Below are 17,446 nucleotides of genomic sequence, written 5' to 3'. Positions count from 1 at the left end.
ATTAGTTTCAAATCTCCCACTTTCCTCTTCTAAAATGTTGGCATGTTTGGTGATGCTTTCTGATATTTATCATATTACATGGATTTTTAAACTTGATTTTAATCATTATTAAGTTTCGTTAGAAGTGTCACACTTTTACATCCTGGTATTGTCACGCAGAAGCAATCTGAAAATGTGGTTGCCTTGCAATAGTAACATACCACCTGATTATAGAGTTGTAGGCATCATTCGAAAAAAGAAATAGTTTGGAGGAGTCTGGATTTAATGTACAAAACTAAGTCTACACATAAGCTTTAAGAAAAATAGTTTTGTAGTTGTTTCTGTAGATATCACGCTCCCATTGATTTTAAATGTTGCTAAAGTTACACATTTAATCAGCACTGCTAACAAGGACACTGTGACAATAGTCGACTCAGAAGGTGCAATCATGGTAATAGCCTAGACTAATTATTGTTAAATAATTTTTATTAAAGATAAAGACCACAGAAATACAAATAAAAAGTATGTTCAGGTAAAGATATGAGTATACAATATTACAATGAATACATTCGTAAAAAAAGATAAAACGAAGGATAACAGAGAAACATGAACTTGTATTAATGATTAGAATGTAATATATAATGATAAGAAGACTGAACTATTGAACATTTAAATATAATACAACTGTGTAAATACTGGAAGGTAAGAAAGTACATTAGAGAATGTTATTATAAAAAGGGAAAGGGATTAATGTTTCCAAGTTTCTCGGCCTTAAATTCTGACATTTACGTATTTCTTCTCTTTCGTTCGCGGACTGACTTCATTGAAAGACGGATGCGCAGTCCTCTTTCTGTTATACTGCCTTTAGTGAGAACTGACAGCAGCAGTGTCTGGGGCGCTACAGAAAAACTACCGTTCCCAGCATGCCGCGTGGTATGCTTCCGGCGGTTAGAGTGCGCAGGGCCGCCTGCAGCGGGGAGTGAAGCCAGCAGGCGTGTGAGGCGGCCGGGGAGCATAGCCCGGCTTGCATGGATCCCAGGCGGAGCCTCGTAAGCCCGGCCTGAGACGGGGCCACCATGTTTGTGCAGGAGGAGAAGATCTTCGCCGGGAAGGTGCTGCGGGTCACCGTATGCACCATGGATGGCGCAGAGTGGCTGGAGGAGGTGACCGAGGACAGCAGCATCGAGCGGCTCAAGGAGCGCTGCCTCAAGCACGTAAGGGCAACCGGCTATTCTTAGGCACAGCACACAGGCGGGCGCACCCTGACACAGCTACCTCCCTCACTGACAGCCCCCTCCCTGCCCAACATAGGCCCCTCCATGGCTGACAAGTACAGACCCTGACATAAGCCTCTCTGGGCAACACCGGCCTTTCAAAATCTGACAGGTGCATTTCCCTGCCACGAGCCCCTGCTACCCTCTGCTTGATGCTACCCCGCCCCCCCTCCCCCCGCAGCCTGATATTGATTCCTCATGGTCCAGTTTTCCATTCACCTCTATCAGCCCCTTCCTAACACATCTCCATCTAACAGAACCCCTTGACATATCCCTGTCAGTCTGACACAGGACTGACAGGTGCCATTCCTTGCCACTGGCCCCTGCCAACCTTCAGCTTGACAGTGACCTCTCCCATCCTACCTCCTTCCTGCTTCAGCCTGCCATTCACCTATATCAGTCTCATTCCGAATCTACCGCTGCCCCTCCAAGACTTGCAGGTACAACTCCCTACCACAGGCCTCTCAAAATCCGACAGGTGCCATTCAGTGCCACTGGCCCCTGCCAGCCTCAGCCTGACACTGAAGCCTACAATGCTCTTTACTTCAGCCTGGCATTTACCTCTACTAGCCTCACCCTTCACACAGGTCCCTCCATAGGTGAAGAGTACATACGTGCATCGGCTTACTAGCCGAACACAGCCAATGGCCAGCTAAGTTTATATCCTCAGCCTGGCATTAAATTCTTCTAGGCTCACACTGACCTCTCCTTCCCTCAACGTGGGACTCGCCTCTTTCTGCCATAGCCACTCCCAGCCAGACAAGTACACTTTTCTGAAACAGACCCACCGAAATTGTCACAACGATTACTGGTAAAGACTCTTCCTGGTCTTATAATTGGTGATAGATTTTAATGTATTTAAACAAATCAATTACAATAAGTTGTACAGTTAAGGCAAACATGCAACTAAAAGAATGGGTGAAGGACATTTTGTACAAAATATCAGCCTTGTGATTCAGTTGTTAAGTAAAATATGCTCTTTTATAATCACACAGGTTTAAATTCATGTTAGAAGACTGTCGTGACAATTTCTAGGCAACGTCCAAACATACATTTGATAATGAAAGAATTTGTTTGTAGTGTAAAACAATACCTGGTCCCCTCTTTGATTGACCTTATATTTGCCTCTTTGAATGGACCACGTAGGTATTTTATATGTTAGTGTGATTATTTTGGATGCAAACAACTTTTGTGGTCAAGGAACTCATCCTTATAGCGACAAAGCCTACATCCACTTGGAGATGTCTGTTGTGATTAAAACCGTGGTAATGGAATACATAGTAGTCTAAGTCTTGGGTATTTCATCGTTATTGCTGGAACCAATGAATCTACATATTCTTGCCTTACAGTTGATTAAGACATGTTAGTTCAGAATATTTGCACTTTCACAATGATGATACACCACTTACTTAATTCTTTTGCCTCAGAATGTTCCTATTATTTCTTTGTGCTTCACTGTTCATACTGATAAGCAAGTTCAGTTGCGAAAGATTATATTCTGGTATAGATGTTTTGAAACTGGTTAGATGTAGATCCAAATTATTATTTGATTCGCCTTTAATCAAGCAAAGATTTACATTTTTAAGATGTCAGTTTTGGCTCTGCTACAGTCAGACATAGTTAACTGTTTCATCGATATGAACAGTAATGATGTGAGATTGATTTCATGTCTGATTTTGCAGTGTGGCAATGAGGTAAGTAGATTTAATAGGGATCTAATATGTTGCATGCCGATTTTATTCAGCACTAGTGCTCTTTTAGGGTTAAGTGCTGGCGAAGTTTATAGTAAGTGAATGAGCATGGAGTTAAAGGTGATAATTGAAGGTCATACTGCTCTTCCGTCAATAATATTCACACATCTTTTGACTGATTTGGTTTTAACATTTGATTTCTGTTTTCTCTTAAGAATATAGTAAGCCCAAGATAATTTATTATCCGTAGTTATTTCCTGTAATCATATATATATTTTTAACTAGGTCGGTATGCTCCTCACCTCATATCCAGCCTGTTTGTTTTGTGGTTTTACTTGGACAATATTTTGGTTTTAGTTAGATTTATTGGTAGGCCATTCTCGGAACGTAATTCTTTCAGCCTTTACAAATGACGTTAATGAAATATTGACTCTGTGACCGGGTGGAGCCCTTTGTATTTACTGCCACAGTGAGAGGTGATTTGGACCTATACCTCGCCGCACCCGCTTCGCAGGTGCCGCTTTGCGGTTTTGGACTTCTGAGGGAGCCGCTGTTGTCCTGGGAGTTGTGTGTGCTCACTGGAGGCGTGAGGGCTAGTTTGAAGAACGCGCCAAACGCTGCCGGGACTCCAAGTACCAGGAGTCCCTGCCTGACCCAGCTGGTCACGCGTTCGGCTGGAAGCCCCGCCCGCACAGCACCGTTAAATCTCCCTTGCTCACCACCGCATTCGGGACTCTTTGTGACTCTGTGACCGGGTGGAGCCCTTTGTATTTATTATTATTTATTATTATTATTATTATTTAAGAAGCTTATAAAGCGCACAGCTACCCCCAGGAGGGGGTGTCCCGGCGCTACAGATCACATGCTAGAAGAGGATGCTGCTTAAAAAGTGGTAAACAGCCAAGTTTTGAGTTTGCGTCGGAACAAAGGCTCCGACTCAATGAACCTCAGATCCAATGGAAGGCTGTTCCAGAGTTTAGCTGTAACTACTCCGAACGCTCTGCCCCCACTCCTGACACGGCGAAATCTAGGTACCACCAGGAGGCGAAGGCTGTTTGATCTCAATGATCTGACAGATTGAGAAAGTTTGAGTCTCTTTTTCAGATATACCGGGCCTGACCCGTTGAGAGCACGGAAGGCCAGGATCAGAGCTTTGAACTGGATGCGGCGGGAGATGGGAAGCCAGTGCAGTTTTTTCCGGTAAGATGATACCGAGTGGCGAAAAGGAATATTTCCGATCAGTCTCGCAGCAGCGTTTTGTACAATTTGTAGACGTTCAATAAGATAAAGGGGTGCGCCCGCATAAAGACTGTTGGCATAATCTAAATGCGACGTGATCAGGGCATGAACAATGGTCTTACGGGAATCCAAAGGGAGGTAAGGAAAGATCTTCCGGATCATGCGTAGTTTGCCAAAGCAGGCTGATGAGACCTTATTGATCTGGGATTTGCAAGACTGGGCATTGTCAAATTGGAAGCCCAGGTTGCGAGCAGTCTGGACTGGGACCGGGGGTTGATTCTATACTGTTGGCCACCACAGAGTACTGGGAAGTGCCGTTTTTTGGTTAAAAAATAAAACCTCAGTTTTGTCAGTATTTAAAACTAGATGGTTAGAGGCCATCCAGGAGCAAATGTTACTAAGGTAGTTAGGAAAATTGGAAAAATTGGTGTCAGAGTGATCTCTAAATGAAAACACAAGCTGAGTATCATCAGCATAAGAGATTACTCTGACACCCCAAGATTCCACCACCCTAGCCAGAGGGCCTAAATAGACGTTAAAAAATAGAGGGCTCAGGGCAGAGCCCTGAGGCACTCCACACAAAAGAGGTTTACCCTCTGATTCAAAGGGCTGAAGAAATACCTTCTGCGTCCGCCCAGTAAGGAACGTATTTGCTGTCGCAGTGAGAGGTGATTTGGACCTATACCTCGCCGCACCGCCGCATTGCGGTCTTGGACTTCTGAGGGAGCCGCTGATGTCCTGGGAGTTGTGTGTGCTCACTGGGGGCGTGAGGGCTAGTTTGAAGAACGCGCCAAACGCTGCAGGGTCTCCAAGTACAAGGAGTCACTGCCTGACCCGACACAGCTGGTCACGCGTTCGTCTGGAAGTCCCGCCCTCGTCCACCTCGGTTACTATTTAATAGACCTTGATCACCGCAACGTGGGAGCGTGCGGGAGCGTCCCGGGACAAGGGCGGGACCGTCTTAGGCCGTCCAAGGACGTTCGAGGCCGGGCCGGGCTTCCCCCCTAACATTTGGTTTGTCATATGTTTAAGTTGTAACTGCATGGTTTTATATATTTATCTTTCTGTGTACTAAAGGTCTGGGTCAGCATGGCATTACGCTCTGGGAAAGAGAGAACTGTCCAAGTTACAACTAAGAGTGGGGTGGTATCGGGAACCCTAGGCAACTTTTTTAAACAGGCAACCGGCATCCTAGAAAAGGAAATTGCTTTAGCTGAAAAGCGCTTATCAGTGGATCTTATTAAGGGTAAACGCTTGTCCTTAGGTGACATTGGCTCAGCGGCATCCCCCATTATTACAAGCAACCGGGCCTCTTTAATTAACAAAGATACTGGTTTAGAGCACATGGTGGCAGCTCCTTTTATTGAGGCGAACTGTTCTACACTAAATAGATCCATTACCAGTACGCCCTCGAGTAGCCCTATTCTTGGAGATGTTGAGTGCTCCTTGCAACTTAGCCCTCTTCAGAAAGTTCAAAATATGGGAGATTTAAATAATCCAAGTAAAGGGAAAAGAGGGGTTGATCCCCAGAAAGGCGTTGTTGTAAAAAGTGTAAAAAAAAAACTGTACATCACAGCCCTCACCTGTTCTATCTAGCCCCCCTAACACCACAACGGCCCCCTCTAATAGTACTGTTCAACACCACACTCATAGTATTGAGGATGGGTTTTTAGGCAAGATGGAAGTTCTTGTCAAATCATTGATGCTGCCCCTTTTGGAACGAACGAGGCTGATCAATTCCAAACTTGATCAGCTGGAGTTGATAGTCTAAGCTAATTCTAACACTCTGGACAAATTAGTAAAAGTTTTGGAAAGCTCCACAGCCCCACTTAAAGATCCCCAGGCAAAAGGAACTAGTGATGTTGTAAAGGTGACTAATCCAGTCCCTACTGCACAATCAAATAAACAGCTAGGTCAGCCATGTTTGGGGAATCAACCCACACGAAATCGCCCTATGGCTAAACTCAGAGGTAGGGCTACTAAGGAGGGTGAAGCACCTAGCACGCAGCCTGTTTCGAGAGATGCAGACATTTGCACCCAGTCCAAAGAGATAAGTCAACCGGGGAAGGAAAGGCTAACAAACTGAGTCCTCCTTGTGTTAACCTACCCCCCGAGTCTGCTCCCTATACCATCATACTGACGGGAGTTCCAGCTATTGGGGTGGACAAAACGGAATCATATAGGGATTTGGAAAACAAAGTCTCTTTTTGGTTAAATAAAAATAGGACTCTCTCTCCCTCCTTTAGAATGGAGATCCTGAATGTTAGAAGAGTGAGTTGGGTGGGACACTGCCCCAAGGATTTAGAGGGAGACTGCATCATAATTAACTTTAGGGACCCTTGGGTGGTGGTTTTTGTCCGCAGAGAGCCTAGGTTTGGTAGGGTGGGCGACGTTCAATCTTTAGGCCTACAATACTTTTATCCCAAAGGTCTCTGCGGTCCCCCTTCACACACACCCAAGCTTAGACGGCAAAATCCTACTGGAAGGTTTCCCTCTGATCGGGCACCTCATATTCCACATTATCCTTACTTGTTTAATTGCTTTGAACCCCTTTCAGGCTTGGAAGGTGTAGATTGACTTTCGCCCAAACATGATTGTGAAATTCTGTCTGTTAGCTCGGGAATGGCGTGCGTGGGCTCCAGCATTTCAGAGGCCGGGTTGATGGATAGTAGCGATCCTGAAGATGGCAGGCCCGTTGAGGTGGGCATGGGTGGCCAGGTTGTTGGCCTGGGGGTGGATAGGTCCCCCCCGCGATCCACGCATAGCAAAGTCAGAGATATACCACTGAAGGCTCCCAAACATAATTTACTGTCCACACAGGACTCTTTACTTAAAATAGTCTCGTGGAACATCGCAGGTCTAAAGGGGAAATTTGACATAAGTGAATGGGCTGATTTTGTAGATGAGCAGGATATAATGATTTTCCAAGAAAGTTTGGCTACTGACCCTATTTTTCGTGTGGGGTTCTTAAACTTTTACAAACCCGCCATACGGGGAAATAAAGGGAGAGCGTCTGGTGGATTAACGATCTGGGTCCGCCAGTCTCTCAACTACAGTGCGGCAGAATTGATAGTACATAATCCCGATATTCTTGGGATTAAGCTTAGCAAAGAAAACCACCAGGACATCTTCATTATTAACATCTGTGCACGGGGTTTACCAGGAGGGCGGTGTCCGGCAATCATTAATGAACTAGACCTGTTCCTTGATGGTATTGGGAGGGACAAGTTTTTAATTGTGGCTGGGGACATAAACTGCACCTTTGAACCCCTTCTTTCTAAAAGTGAGGACATTTATGCCGAAGAAGATGAGTTATGGAATGTCCCACAACTTACCGATAAAACCCGATAAAAAGGGGAACTGAGGCTGCTCTCCATTGGCTGGGACTGTGCCTTGAATGGGGGCTGAGAGCAGCTAACGGCCGATCACTTTCTGACAAAAATGGTCGGGCAACCTTTGACAATGGCACCAGCACTAGCAGGATTGATCCTTTTTTTATTAAAATTGAGTACTGGTCACTTTTAAATGATATGTTAGTTTCTACACGTCCTGAAAGTGACCACAACCCGTTGATCCTAACCCTGAAATTAGACGATAGTCCAGGGCGCTCTAGCGCTACAGATTGTGCTACAGCAGAAGTTTTTTTAACCAATGATAGACGCAGGGTCCGATGGAGCAGGGTATTAGAAGATCCTGCCATCTTAGATAGGGTCTCTCATGAAACCTCTTCTACCCGGAGTGCTATTCAAGCACAAACCAATTCCCCAGGGTTTTTGGTATACATAAGTAATTATCATGAGCAGCTGTTTAACATCCTGAAATAACTTTTTATCAAAACAGCCAAACCAGGAACCGTTTCTATAACGGTAGGGTCTAAATGGTACAAAAATATTTCCCGACAGGCACATAGCTCACTGATCAAAGCCATAAAAACCCAAGTGGTTGCTGACATTAGAAAGGCTAGAACAGCGTATAAAAAGGCCCAAAGGGTGGCTAAGAGTGCTTGGCACGATAGTCGCTGGCAGGATTTGTATGAAGCATGCAGGTCCTCTAACCAGATTAAGTTCTGGCAGGTCGTTAAATGGGGCGGGAACATACTCTCAAACCCCGGCGAATCATGTTCCTGCAGAGGACTGGGTCGAGCACTACGCTTCACAGTTTAGGGGCTCTGAGGTGGATCAACCTCACGTACTGGCCAGCCCCTACCCAGAGTCATCAATGCCAAGTGCGACTCTAGTATTCACGAGCAAAGATGCAGAGAATGCTTTGAGTTTGGTCCAAGGTGGGAAAGCTCCAGGTATGGACAGTATTCCGGCTGACTTGTTCAAGTTTGATCTGTTGAATTGGGTCCCATACATCATGATGCTAGCTAATGCTATTGCTAGGGGGGCTCGGATCCCAGATTCATGGAAAGGGGCCGAAATCTTACCCATCTTTAAAAAGGGGGACCGTTCATCCCCAGGGAACTACCGCCCGATTAGCCTAATAAATGCACTACAGAAAGTTATAGCAAGGATGGTGCTGGCTAAAATACTGGTCTGGATGGAAAATGAGAAAATCTTATCCCCGATGCAAGCTGGTTTTAGATCTAACATCAGCACTATTGACCAGGTATTCAGGTTCATCTTGATATATTGGAAGGTGGTGTTCCTTGGTGGAGGAACCATTTATGCATCGTTCGTGGATCTTAAATCCGCGTTCGACCTTGTCCCAAGAGATAAGTTATGGGTCGCTCTAAGAAACATGGGAATGCCCCAAGAACTCCTGGACATAGTAATTAGACTGCACAAGGATAATTTTGCGAGGGTTAGATGGGGTAGACAGGGGCAGGTGACTGCGCGATTCCCTGTCACTCGTGGCATCCGACAGGGGTGCGTCCTCGCACCAACTTTGTTCTTGTTATTCATCAACCAAGTTGTGCAGTTTCTAGCAGACACGCCCACAGATGCTCCAGCCTTGGGCGGCACTAAGTTTCCACTTCTAATCTTCGCAGATGATCCTCTTATCCTCTCTAAAACTCAAAAGGGACTCCAATTAGCGTTAGACAAGTTTGAGGATTTTTGCAAACTTAACGAGTTACACGTGAACGTGAGCAAAACTAAATTCATGGTTTTAATGAAAAACAGGCCATTGAAGAGCCACGTTAGAATGAATGGAACTGAACTTGAGCAGGTGGAAGTTATGACCTATTTTGGGGTGATTTTAGATTATAGGCTGCGATGGAAACCACAGATTGATGCACTCTGTCTCAAATCTGCTAGGTTAACAGGGTGCTTATTAAAGGAACAAAGCACATCCCTAACCAAAAGGATAATGCCAGCGCTAAAAATCTATGACGCAAAAATAAGTTCGGCAATCCTATACGGTGCGGACTTATGGGGCTTCATGGACTTATCCCCATTGGTTAGAATCCATAACAAACTTTTACGTAACTTAGTTGGTCTTCCTCAATCAACCCCAATGAAACACCTCCGCCTGGACATGGGCTGTCACTCCATCAAAGACTTAGCACGGTATAGGATGGTAGCACTGTGGAGGAGAATATGGTCAACTCCGGAATTGCCTCTCCTTGCTAATGAGATTTCGGAACGTAGATCAATCACAGGCTCTGGTAATCTCCCGTGGTTTAGAGAAGTGAAGTCCATATTGGGTGATATGGGCCTAAGTTTGCAGTGGTCGGACCCCAGAATTAATGTTTTTACAGCTAAAGATGAATTTAAAACTCTTTACTGGGCGTCTGTTAGATATTATTCCGCAGTGACGACAGAGTCATCTACTTTGTCTGGTCGGTTTTTGGCACACAAGCTAGACCCCCAACTAGGGGACTACTGGGATACCATCACTAGAAGTAATGACAGGAAGCTTTATCAGTTCAGAGTTGGAACGCTTCCTGCGAGGTCCTTTACATATAAGTGGAGGAGTCGGACATCCGTAAACTGTCCTTGGTGTATTGACCAAATAGAATCGCTAGAACATATTTTCTTTGTCTGTCCAACTTACATAGCCCCCCGGAGAAAAGGGCTCAAACCAGTATGTCTCAAGTTGAGAACACGTGTGCGTGCAGAGGCGCTATGGCTCCTAAGAACCAACACATCTGAGCTTGTGTCGATAGCTGTAGCACAATTTCTGGGGTGGGCTTGGATCATTAGAGCAAGACACTCCCAAAGCTAGTTGATCTACCGAACTAATGATAGTTTTTAGTTTTATCAAATTCTGTACGTCTTTAACTATGGATTTAATCATGTTTTATGAACTTGTAAGACTTGTTTTAAGCACTATATTGTGACTTTGTATGAAGAAATATTTTAATGCCTACAAGGTTTTACCAATCATGGGAAATGTTTTTATGCTGGGGAAAATGTGTATATTATGTATAGAGCAATTTTATGGTTATCATTTTTTATGATGTCTTTTATGATGAAATATCTCGAAATAAAGATGTATGAAACTGAAACTGACTAAATCATCAACATGGGCTAATTGAGTGATAGGATGGTTGCTTAATTTTGGTTTTAGACCTTCTGAAGAATCGAAGTATGATAAATCTGAATTGTATAATGAGAACAAGTGGGACTAGGGTGCACCCTTTCTTCACTCCATTTTTCATACACACCTTGGGAAATAGATTGTTCTTGCTTGACAGTTTGATTTTTAACCATGTTTCATTGTGTAAATCTGTTCTATAAGATGCAATAACGAGCGATTCATTCGCCACTTTCATAAATGGAAATTAAGCTACGGTTTACTTTATAAATGGTTGTAATATATTCTATGTTACAAAGCTAGAGAAATTTATTTTTACGAATTGCTTTGTCGCTAGCAGTATTTTAATTGTTTACCCAGGTGGATAACTTGTTCAATAAGAATATTCAAAATATCCTTACTACTGCATCCTTAAGTTCCCGGAGGCGATAATGTGTGGGATAATTTATTGTCCCCTTTTTAGGTTGAGCTGGTGTAAGCAGCGCGAAGCGCTGCATCCGGCGAAGCATCTTTTGTTACCCACTTCCTGGGAATGTGAGACGGGGGATGGGCACGCGCAGTCGATTTTCCCATGTGAGCACACACGTTCACCCACTCGCCGTGCACATCTCCTGTCCCAGATTACCAGAAGGTGGATAACGCACAGACACACACGCGCGCACACACACAGGCACACACACAGACACACACGCCCCCCCCCCCCGCGGTGGTGGCGGCTGCATGAGTTAGTAGCCCCCTCCATACGCCGCATGAGTCTTGCAGCATTCCCTTAACTACGGCGGCAAATCCAGGGACAGCGCATGCGCGAGCAGGCCTCGCTCCCCCACCCCGTCTCCTCCCCGGCCCTGATATGGGCACGAACCGCAGATCCAGGGACAGTGTCTATACTTGTTTGTTTTCCTGCGAGCGCCCAGGCGGGTATCTTCAGAAATGGAGGGGCTGCAGTATCTTTCCATCTGTCATCAAATAACTCTCCTTCACTCCGCTTGATAGATCTAATAGCCCCATCTTTCCAGGAGGGGTGATCGCTGCAAGGCAAGGTCTTGCTACATGTTTTGAATCGCAGTCTGTCTGCTCTCTACATGAAAAATAGCAGCAGTGGAAATGCCTCGAGCTGCCCCAGAGCTGACTGTAACGTTTGACATCCGAGTAAAGTGCACCTGGAGAGGGTTATAGGAATTCCATAGCGTGGGCATTTATTCACAAATTTCGTCTACAGTCTGCTTGTAGTGGCGCTTTCTTACCTTTTTTATGCCAATAAATATGATCTCAATTGTGCTTCCTTCCGGTTGGAATGCATTATGTTTCATAACTTTGTGGCGCTGTTGTCTATAAATAAGACCCATAAAATATTGCTGTTCAGTGCTTGGTATTTCCTTTTTGTCCGCGCAACAGCCAGACACAAAGAACCTAATCGGGTGTTTTTATGCTAGAGTTGTTATTGGTGCACACGTACTGCATGGTGGCTTGTTGAACATAAACAACATGCTTTCTGACTTTGACGTGCCCATGTTTGTTTCCCTGGGTTATTTACAGCTGATGAGGCCTATTCGTCTTGTCAGAGCCCCTCTTCTCCGTGATGAATGAGTCTATTGTTGGCTATAAAAGTGCTATATTAATAAAGCATGAGGCCGTCTTCCTCGCAGCCATATAAAGCGAAAATCTTGATGTCGAGTCTTTTATCGTTAACGTGATTGGAGGTACTTTTGGCAGAGAAAGCAAAAACAGCACGTAAAAGCTCAGAGCTCAAGGCTATTACAAATGACAGCTGTAACACACTCATGGAGTTAAAACTAACCGCTTGAAATAAATATCAAATATATTCAGCAATTAGTCTCTTTGTGCATAAGCATCGAGTAAGCCGTTGGTACTCGTTTCTTGACCTGGGGAGGATGAAGATATAGGTCGGTCTTGTTCAAGCCTAGTTCGACCTCTGGCATGTGATGTCAGCCCGCGTCATCGGACAACGGTGCACCCTTTCTCCTCCAGCAACTCGTTACTGCTTTTTACACTCTCATAAGCCCCTTGTCCGTTGTGTTCCCTTCTCTCTTCTATTATTCCTGTGCCCTCTCACACATGCAGGCTATGTGTCCCCGTCCTGTCACTGTCTCTTCCCTTACTCTCTTCTTACGACCCTCTCTTCATTCGCTCCCCATGTCAGACTGCTCTCATTATCCCATTATAACTGTTTCCTCCATATTCTTCATCTCCCACTCCCTTCCCCACTGTCTTCTGCTTCCTTCATCGGTGTCGTCCCCTCTTCTTGTCTCTCTTTCCCTATTACCTTCCCACTTGTCGTTTCTCTGCCTGCCGTCTCCCCGCCCGACTTTCCAATTCTCTCATTTCCCTCTCTTTCTCTCTCTTTCCTATTCTCCACACCATGTCGTCTATGTGTCTCTCTTACCGCCTCTTCTCGTTTCTTTTCCATCCTCTGGTTTCACTTCTCTCTCTTGCTCTGTTTATTTTCTTCTCACTATCTCTTTTCTCCTTTCTGCTCTCACTCTCCTCTTCCAGCTCTCTTTCGTACTTGTTTATTGATTGGGTGTATAATTCAACCTTACCAATATTGTGGGATCTAGCCACTTTGTATCACTTTTGAAAAGCAGATTAATAAGTTATAACATAATATGGGGATGCGTTTAAACAGCGCTATAGGTATACCGTTCAGGCCGGTAGCTCAGGACGCCTGACTTTAAAAACAACCTTTTTTTAATGAAACTGACAATTTCATCTTTGAGAAATACAGTGACTTCCATTGCGATTGTTTCATATCCATTTGGCATGAGTCCTTGCTTGCATGACACAGGCCCTAGCCTGACTTACCATTCCCTTACACACCTCTTCCCCTATCTGATAAGTGTTTCCTGCCAATGAAGTTACAGACTACTCAATTTCCCAGGTCTCTGCCTACGTATTATTAGCGCATGCCTTTTCTTGATGCAAGCTAATGCAGATGCCTCATAGTTTGAGACAGCCTTTTCCAGCGATAAGTCCTTCTCTACCTGCCTGACACAAGTCTCCCTTCTTTCTCTAATTCCTTCGTGACAAAGCCTACCATAATATCTCCTCGCACCACCCTGGCATAGGGCCCTCAGTTTGGCACAGACTTTACCAGCAGAGTTGTTTCAGTATTGGCATTGGTGTTGCATAAACCAGGAACCAGGTGTGACTGAAAGCAGAATGTTGTTTGAAACCAGATTGGGGTCCTTCGGTGTATAAACCTGTATCCACCTAAAAGTATGTGTAATAATTGTGTGGAGCACTAATCATGGCTATGAAAGTAGGGTTCGTACACCGAAGGAACTGGAGTGTGTGCGTGGAAAATTTGGACCAAAATCTCTATAGGTACTGCATTGTAGGTCTACAATTGGCACATTGCATCTGTGTATCTACATCAGGTATTGGAATTGGGAAACTGTAGGCATCCCCTGTGTCTTTTCACTGGTGGCATTGTTTGGGGATTATGAAAGTACAGCAAAGGCAGCTTGGGCTCTAATTTTGGCTATGAAAGTAGGGTTGTTCACCATAGGCACTGGAGTGTTTGTAGGGGAATTGTGAGACAAAATACCTATATGAACTGCATTGTAGGTCTACAATTGGCTCTTTGTATCTATGTGTCTACATTGGGTATTGGATGCTGAAAACCGTAGGCATGCTGTGTGTCTGTTCACCTGTGGCATTGCTTGGGGACTCTATGAATACAGCAAGAGCTGCTGGAATTACATGGCGGTATTGGATGTAAAATACTGTGCACATTGATGTATTGATCTGTATGTGAAGAGAATTGTGTGTTGGATGAGATAATGTACCTTTTGTTATTGTTTGGTGTATAAAAACAGTGGTCATGTGCACTACAGGTGTAATAGGAAGCATTGTGCGTGAAGGCCATTTGATATTAAAAAATAAACAAAGGCCAATGTACATATGTATACTGGCACATTCATTTATTTGTTGCCTGGGATGCTATCTAGAAAAGGTTTAGCAATAATGGTGAAGGCCTATGCATAATGGCGTACAGAAAAGTCTTTAAGCTCCCTTACACGACTAAGCGATCAATGTCCGTTTGGAGTTTAACATCACAGCTATGGACATCGAATGCAAAAAAGACATGGTCAAACTCCAACATAATGTGAACAATGCCTGCCCGGGCACAATCAGGGCGGCACTACAGGAGATCTTCTCAGATAACAACAGTCGCTGGGCGAGGTATCTCTTGATTGAAAAACAAACCTTGGGACTAAAATTCAAACCTTCCCCAAACATACTACTTACAAAGTATAGCTTAAAGATCTTCCTAAAAAAGTGTGGCAATAGCATCTCAAGGCAACTAGATCTTGAACAGATCAGTCTTAGGAGTAGAAGGCCTAAGTACCTCACATGAAAGCACTACATGCCAGCCCTATTTAAAAGCAGGTTTTGGACGGCAAGCCCTTCAAAATGTTATGAGAGTGAGGCTCTTAACTTTGCCTATACAAGACTATATAGCCCACTGGAAAAACTGGTCATCTAGTGGCAACGGATGTTGTCTGTGTCAATACCCCACAGAATCAGCGGAACATGTAATTTGCTGTTGACCAGCTTTGCTGACCCAAAGAACTATGTTCATATGCCATGGTGTTAGAACATGTAAGGAGGCTCTAAGGCATATCTATCACCACTGCCCCGATGGAGCTGGCACTAATTGGGAAGTTTTATGCTGCTGTTGGAATGCTCATACGCTCAACCAGAGAAGTGACCGTAGTATGAATCAGGCTTCATGTACTATCGACAGTCGGTACCATTTACACCTGCATTTTCAATCATACATATGTTTACACTCATTTTCAGTTGGAACATGATGCATTAGAGCAGTTTTTGCCTCTCCATGTTTGACAACCAGTGTCTTTGTTGCGTTTTTGATCTTATCTCTGTATTTTAAACATGTCGTTTTATTCAGATTTTATGCATTTTATTATCACCTTTTCTAACATGCACTTACTGCTATTTTTTGTAAAGATTTGAATTAATCATACAATAAAGATTCTTCTAATCGTGAAATCCTAATGGATGAATCTATGTGATGCTAATTGGGTATGTATTTCACTGAAATGTATTGGCCCCTGTCATAGTTGCTTTCCCCCTTTGTATACATTTATATGAAATGGAAGATTTCACTCGCGAGAAGATCTGGAGGTAACATGGGAATTTGACAATTAATTTTCTGGGTGATGTTCAGAATCCATGGATATTTTTAGTAGGTGTCTGTCATGGAAGTAAAAGGCTTGTAATATTCTCAGACTTGTTTCCCTTATTAATAAATCCATACCAAGGGTAAGAAGATGTATCTGTATCACTGTAACATGACTCTCCCAATTCTAGGTTTTCCTTTTACAAAGCTTTATTTGCAGCTTCTCAAGTTTAATGGGTTTAGTTGAAGTGAACCAAGACTACAGCTCCTGCAATACATCCATTTGGGAAGTGGAAACCCAGGCTTGGGAGCATCAAGTCCTGGTAGCTGTGGGTATCAAACAATTGTGAATGATGCATATTAGGTCTGATGTGTAAAAGGTTCTTGTGCTGTTAAGGCACACACCTACCTGTGCTGGGGGCGAGGGAGTCCTCTTCCGCACACGCCGCCACCGCCAGGAGTCTTGACACTGCTGTGACAGCGCCGCCGCCCCGGGACTGCAACTCCCGGCTGCCTTAGCGGCGGCGCTGCTTTTCCGACGACCCAGAAGCGCCAGGAGGCGCCTACAAACAGCGCTCTGCACGGCGGAGCGGGGGGAGGCACACACCTACCTGTGCTGGCGGCGAGGGAGTCCTCTTCCGCACACGCCGCCACCGCCAGGAGTCTTGACACTGCTGTGACAGCGCCGCCGCCCCGGGACTGCAACTCCCGGCTGCCTTAGCGGCGGTGCTGCTTTTCCGACGACCCGGAGGCGCCTACAAACGGCGCTCTGCACGGCGGAGCGGGGGGAGGCACACACCTACCTGTGCTGGGGGCGAGGGAGTCCTCTTCCGCACACGCCGCCACCGCCAGGAGTCTTGACACTGCTGTGACAGCGCCGCCGCCCCGGGACTGCAACTCCCGGCTGCCTTAGCGGCGGCGCTGCTTTTCCGACGACCCAGAAGCGCCAGGAGGCGCCTACAAACAGCGCTCTGCACCGCCTCGCGGGACGCGAGCGGGACGCCGGGCTAAGCCCGGGCAAAGGGCGGGCCCTCTGTGGCCCTCAGAGGCCAGAGGAGGACGGGACGGGCCACCCCTCTTGATTCCATTGGAGGAGGAGGTACTGAAATTTTTAACCTTCCTATAATTTCTGCATTTTAATTGTCCATTGTCTCCTACGTAGTCCTGATTTCCACTAGTCATGTCTATTTGGGAGGAGCTGAACGCCCTCTGTGGCACAAAGTATGTCCCGGACGCTTTGACCCCCCTGAAAATGGGTAAAGATGCTGACCAACTTAACTGCACCCTCCTGGACGTACCGTTATCCCCCAAAAGAACCCATGTTCAAGCCAACACTCTATCCCAAGGATCATCCAGTAAAAGGAAGTATGATGAGGACAAAGATAATGCCAGCGGTGGAAATCTATCTAATGTTGATGCGGACAAAATGTGCATTAGCCCCTCACTATGCCCCTCCAACTCTACTATACTAACACCGCCTAAGAACTTACTGGCTCAGATCGAGCAATTATTAATCTCGGCATTATCACCGCTGATCATAAAAATCAACGATCTAGGGGACAGGTTAACCCGTATTGAAACAATAATAATAAAAAAGAACTACTCATCAACCG

At 45.1% G+C, this 17,446-nt stretch overlaps 1 protein-coding gene across 1 annotated transcript in view; it reads left to right on the top strand.

Moving 5' to 3' along the window:
* The first annotated feature begins 890 nt into the window (after positions 1-890).
* Positions 891-17,446, top strand: part of UBAC1 (UBA domain containing 1) — a 188,447-nt gene continuing 171,891 nt past the window's right edge. The window contains exon 1 of the mRNA XM_078641884.1: positions 891-1,193. Coding sequence (XP_078498010.1) covers positions 1,056-1,193 — 138 coding nt within the window. The 5' untranslated portion in view covers positions 891-1,055. The remainder of the gene's footprint in view (positions 1,194-17,446) is intronic.

This window comes from Lissotriton helveticus, chromosome 5_1 (assembly GCF_964261635.1).
Source record: "Lissotriton helveticus chromosome 5_1, aLisHel1.1, whole genome shotgun sequence".
NCBI lineage: Eukaryota > Metazoa > Chordata > Amphibia > Caudata > Salamandridae > Lissotriton > Lissotriton helveticus.
This window is presented reverse-complemented; position numbering and strand designations above follow the sequence as displayed.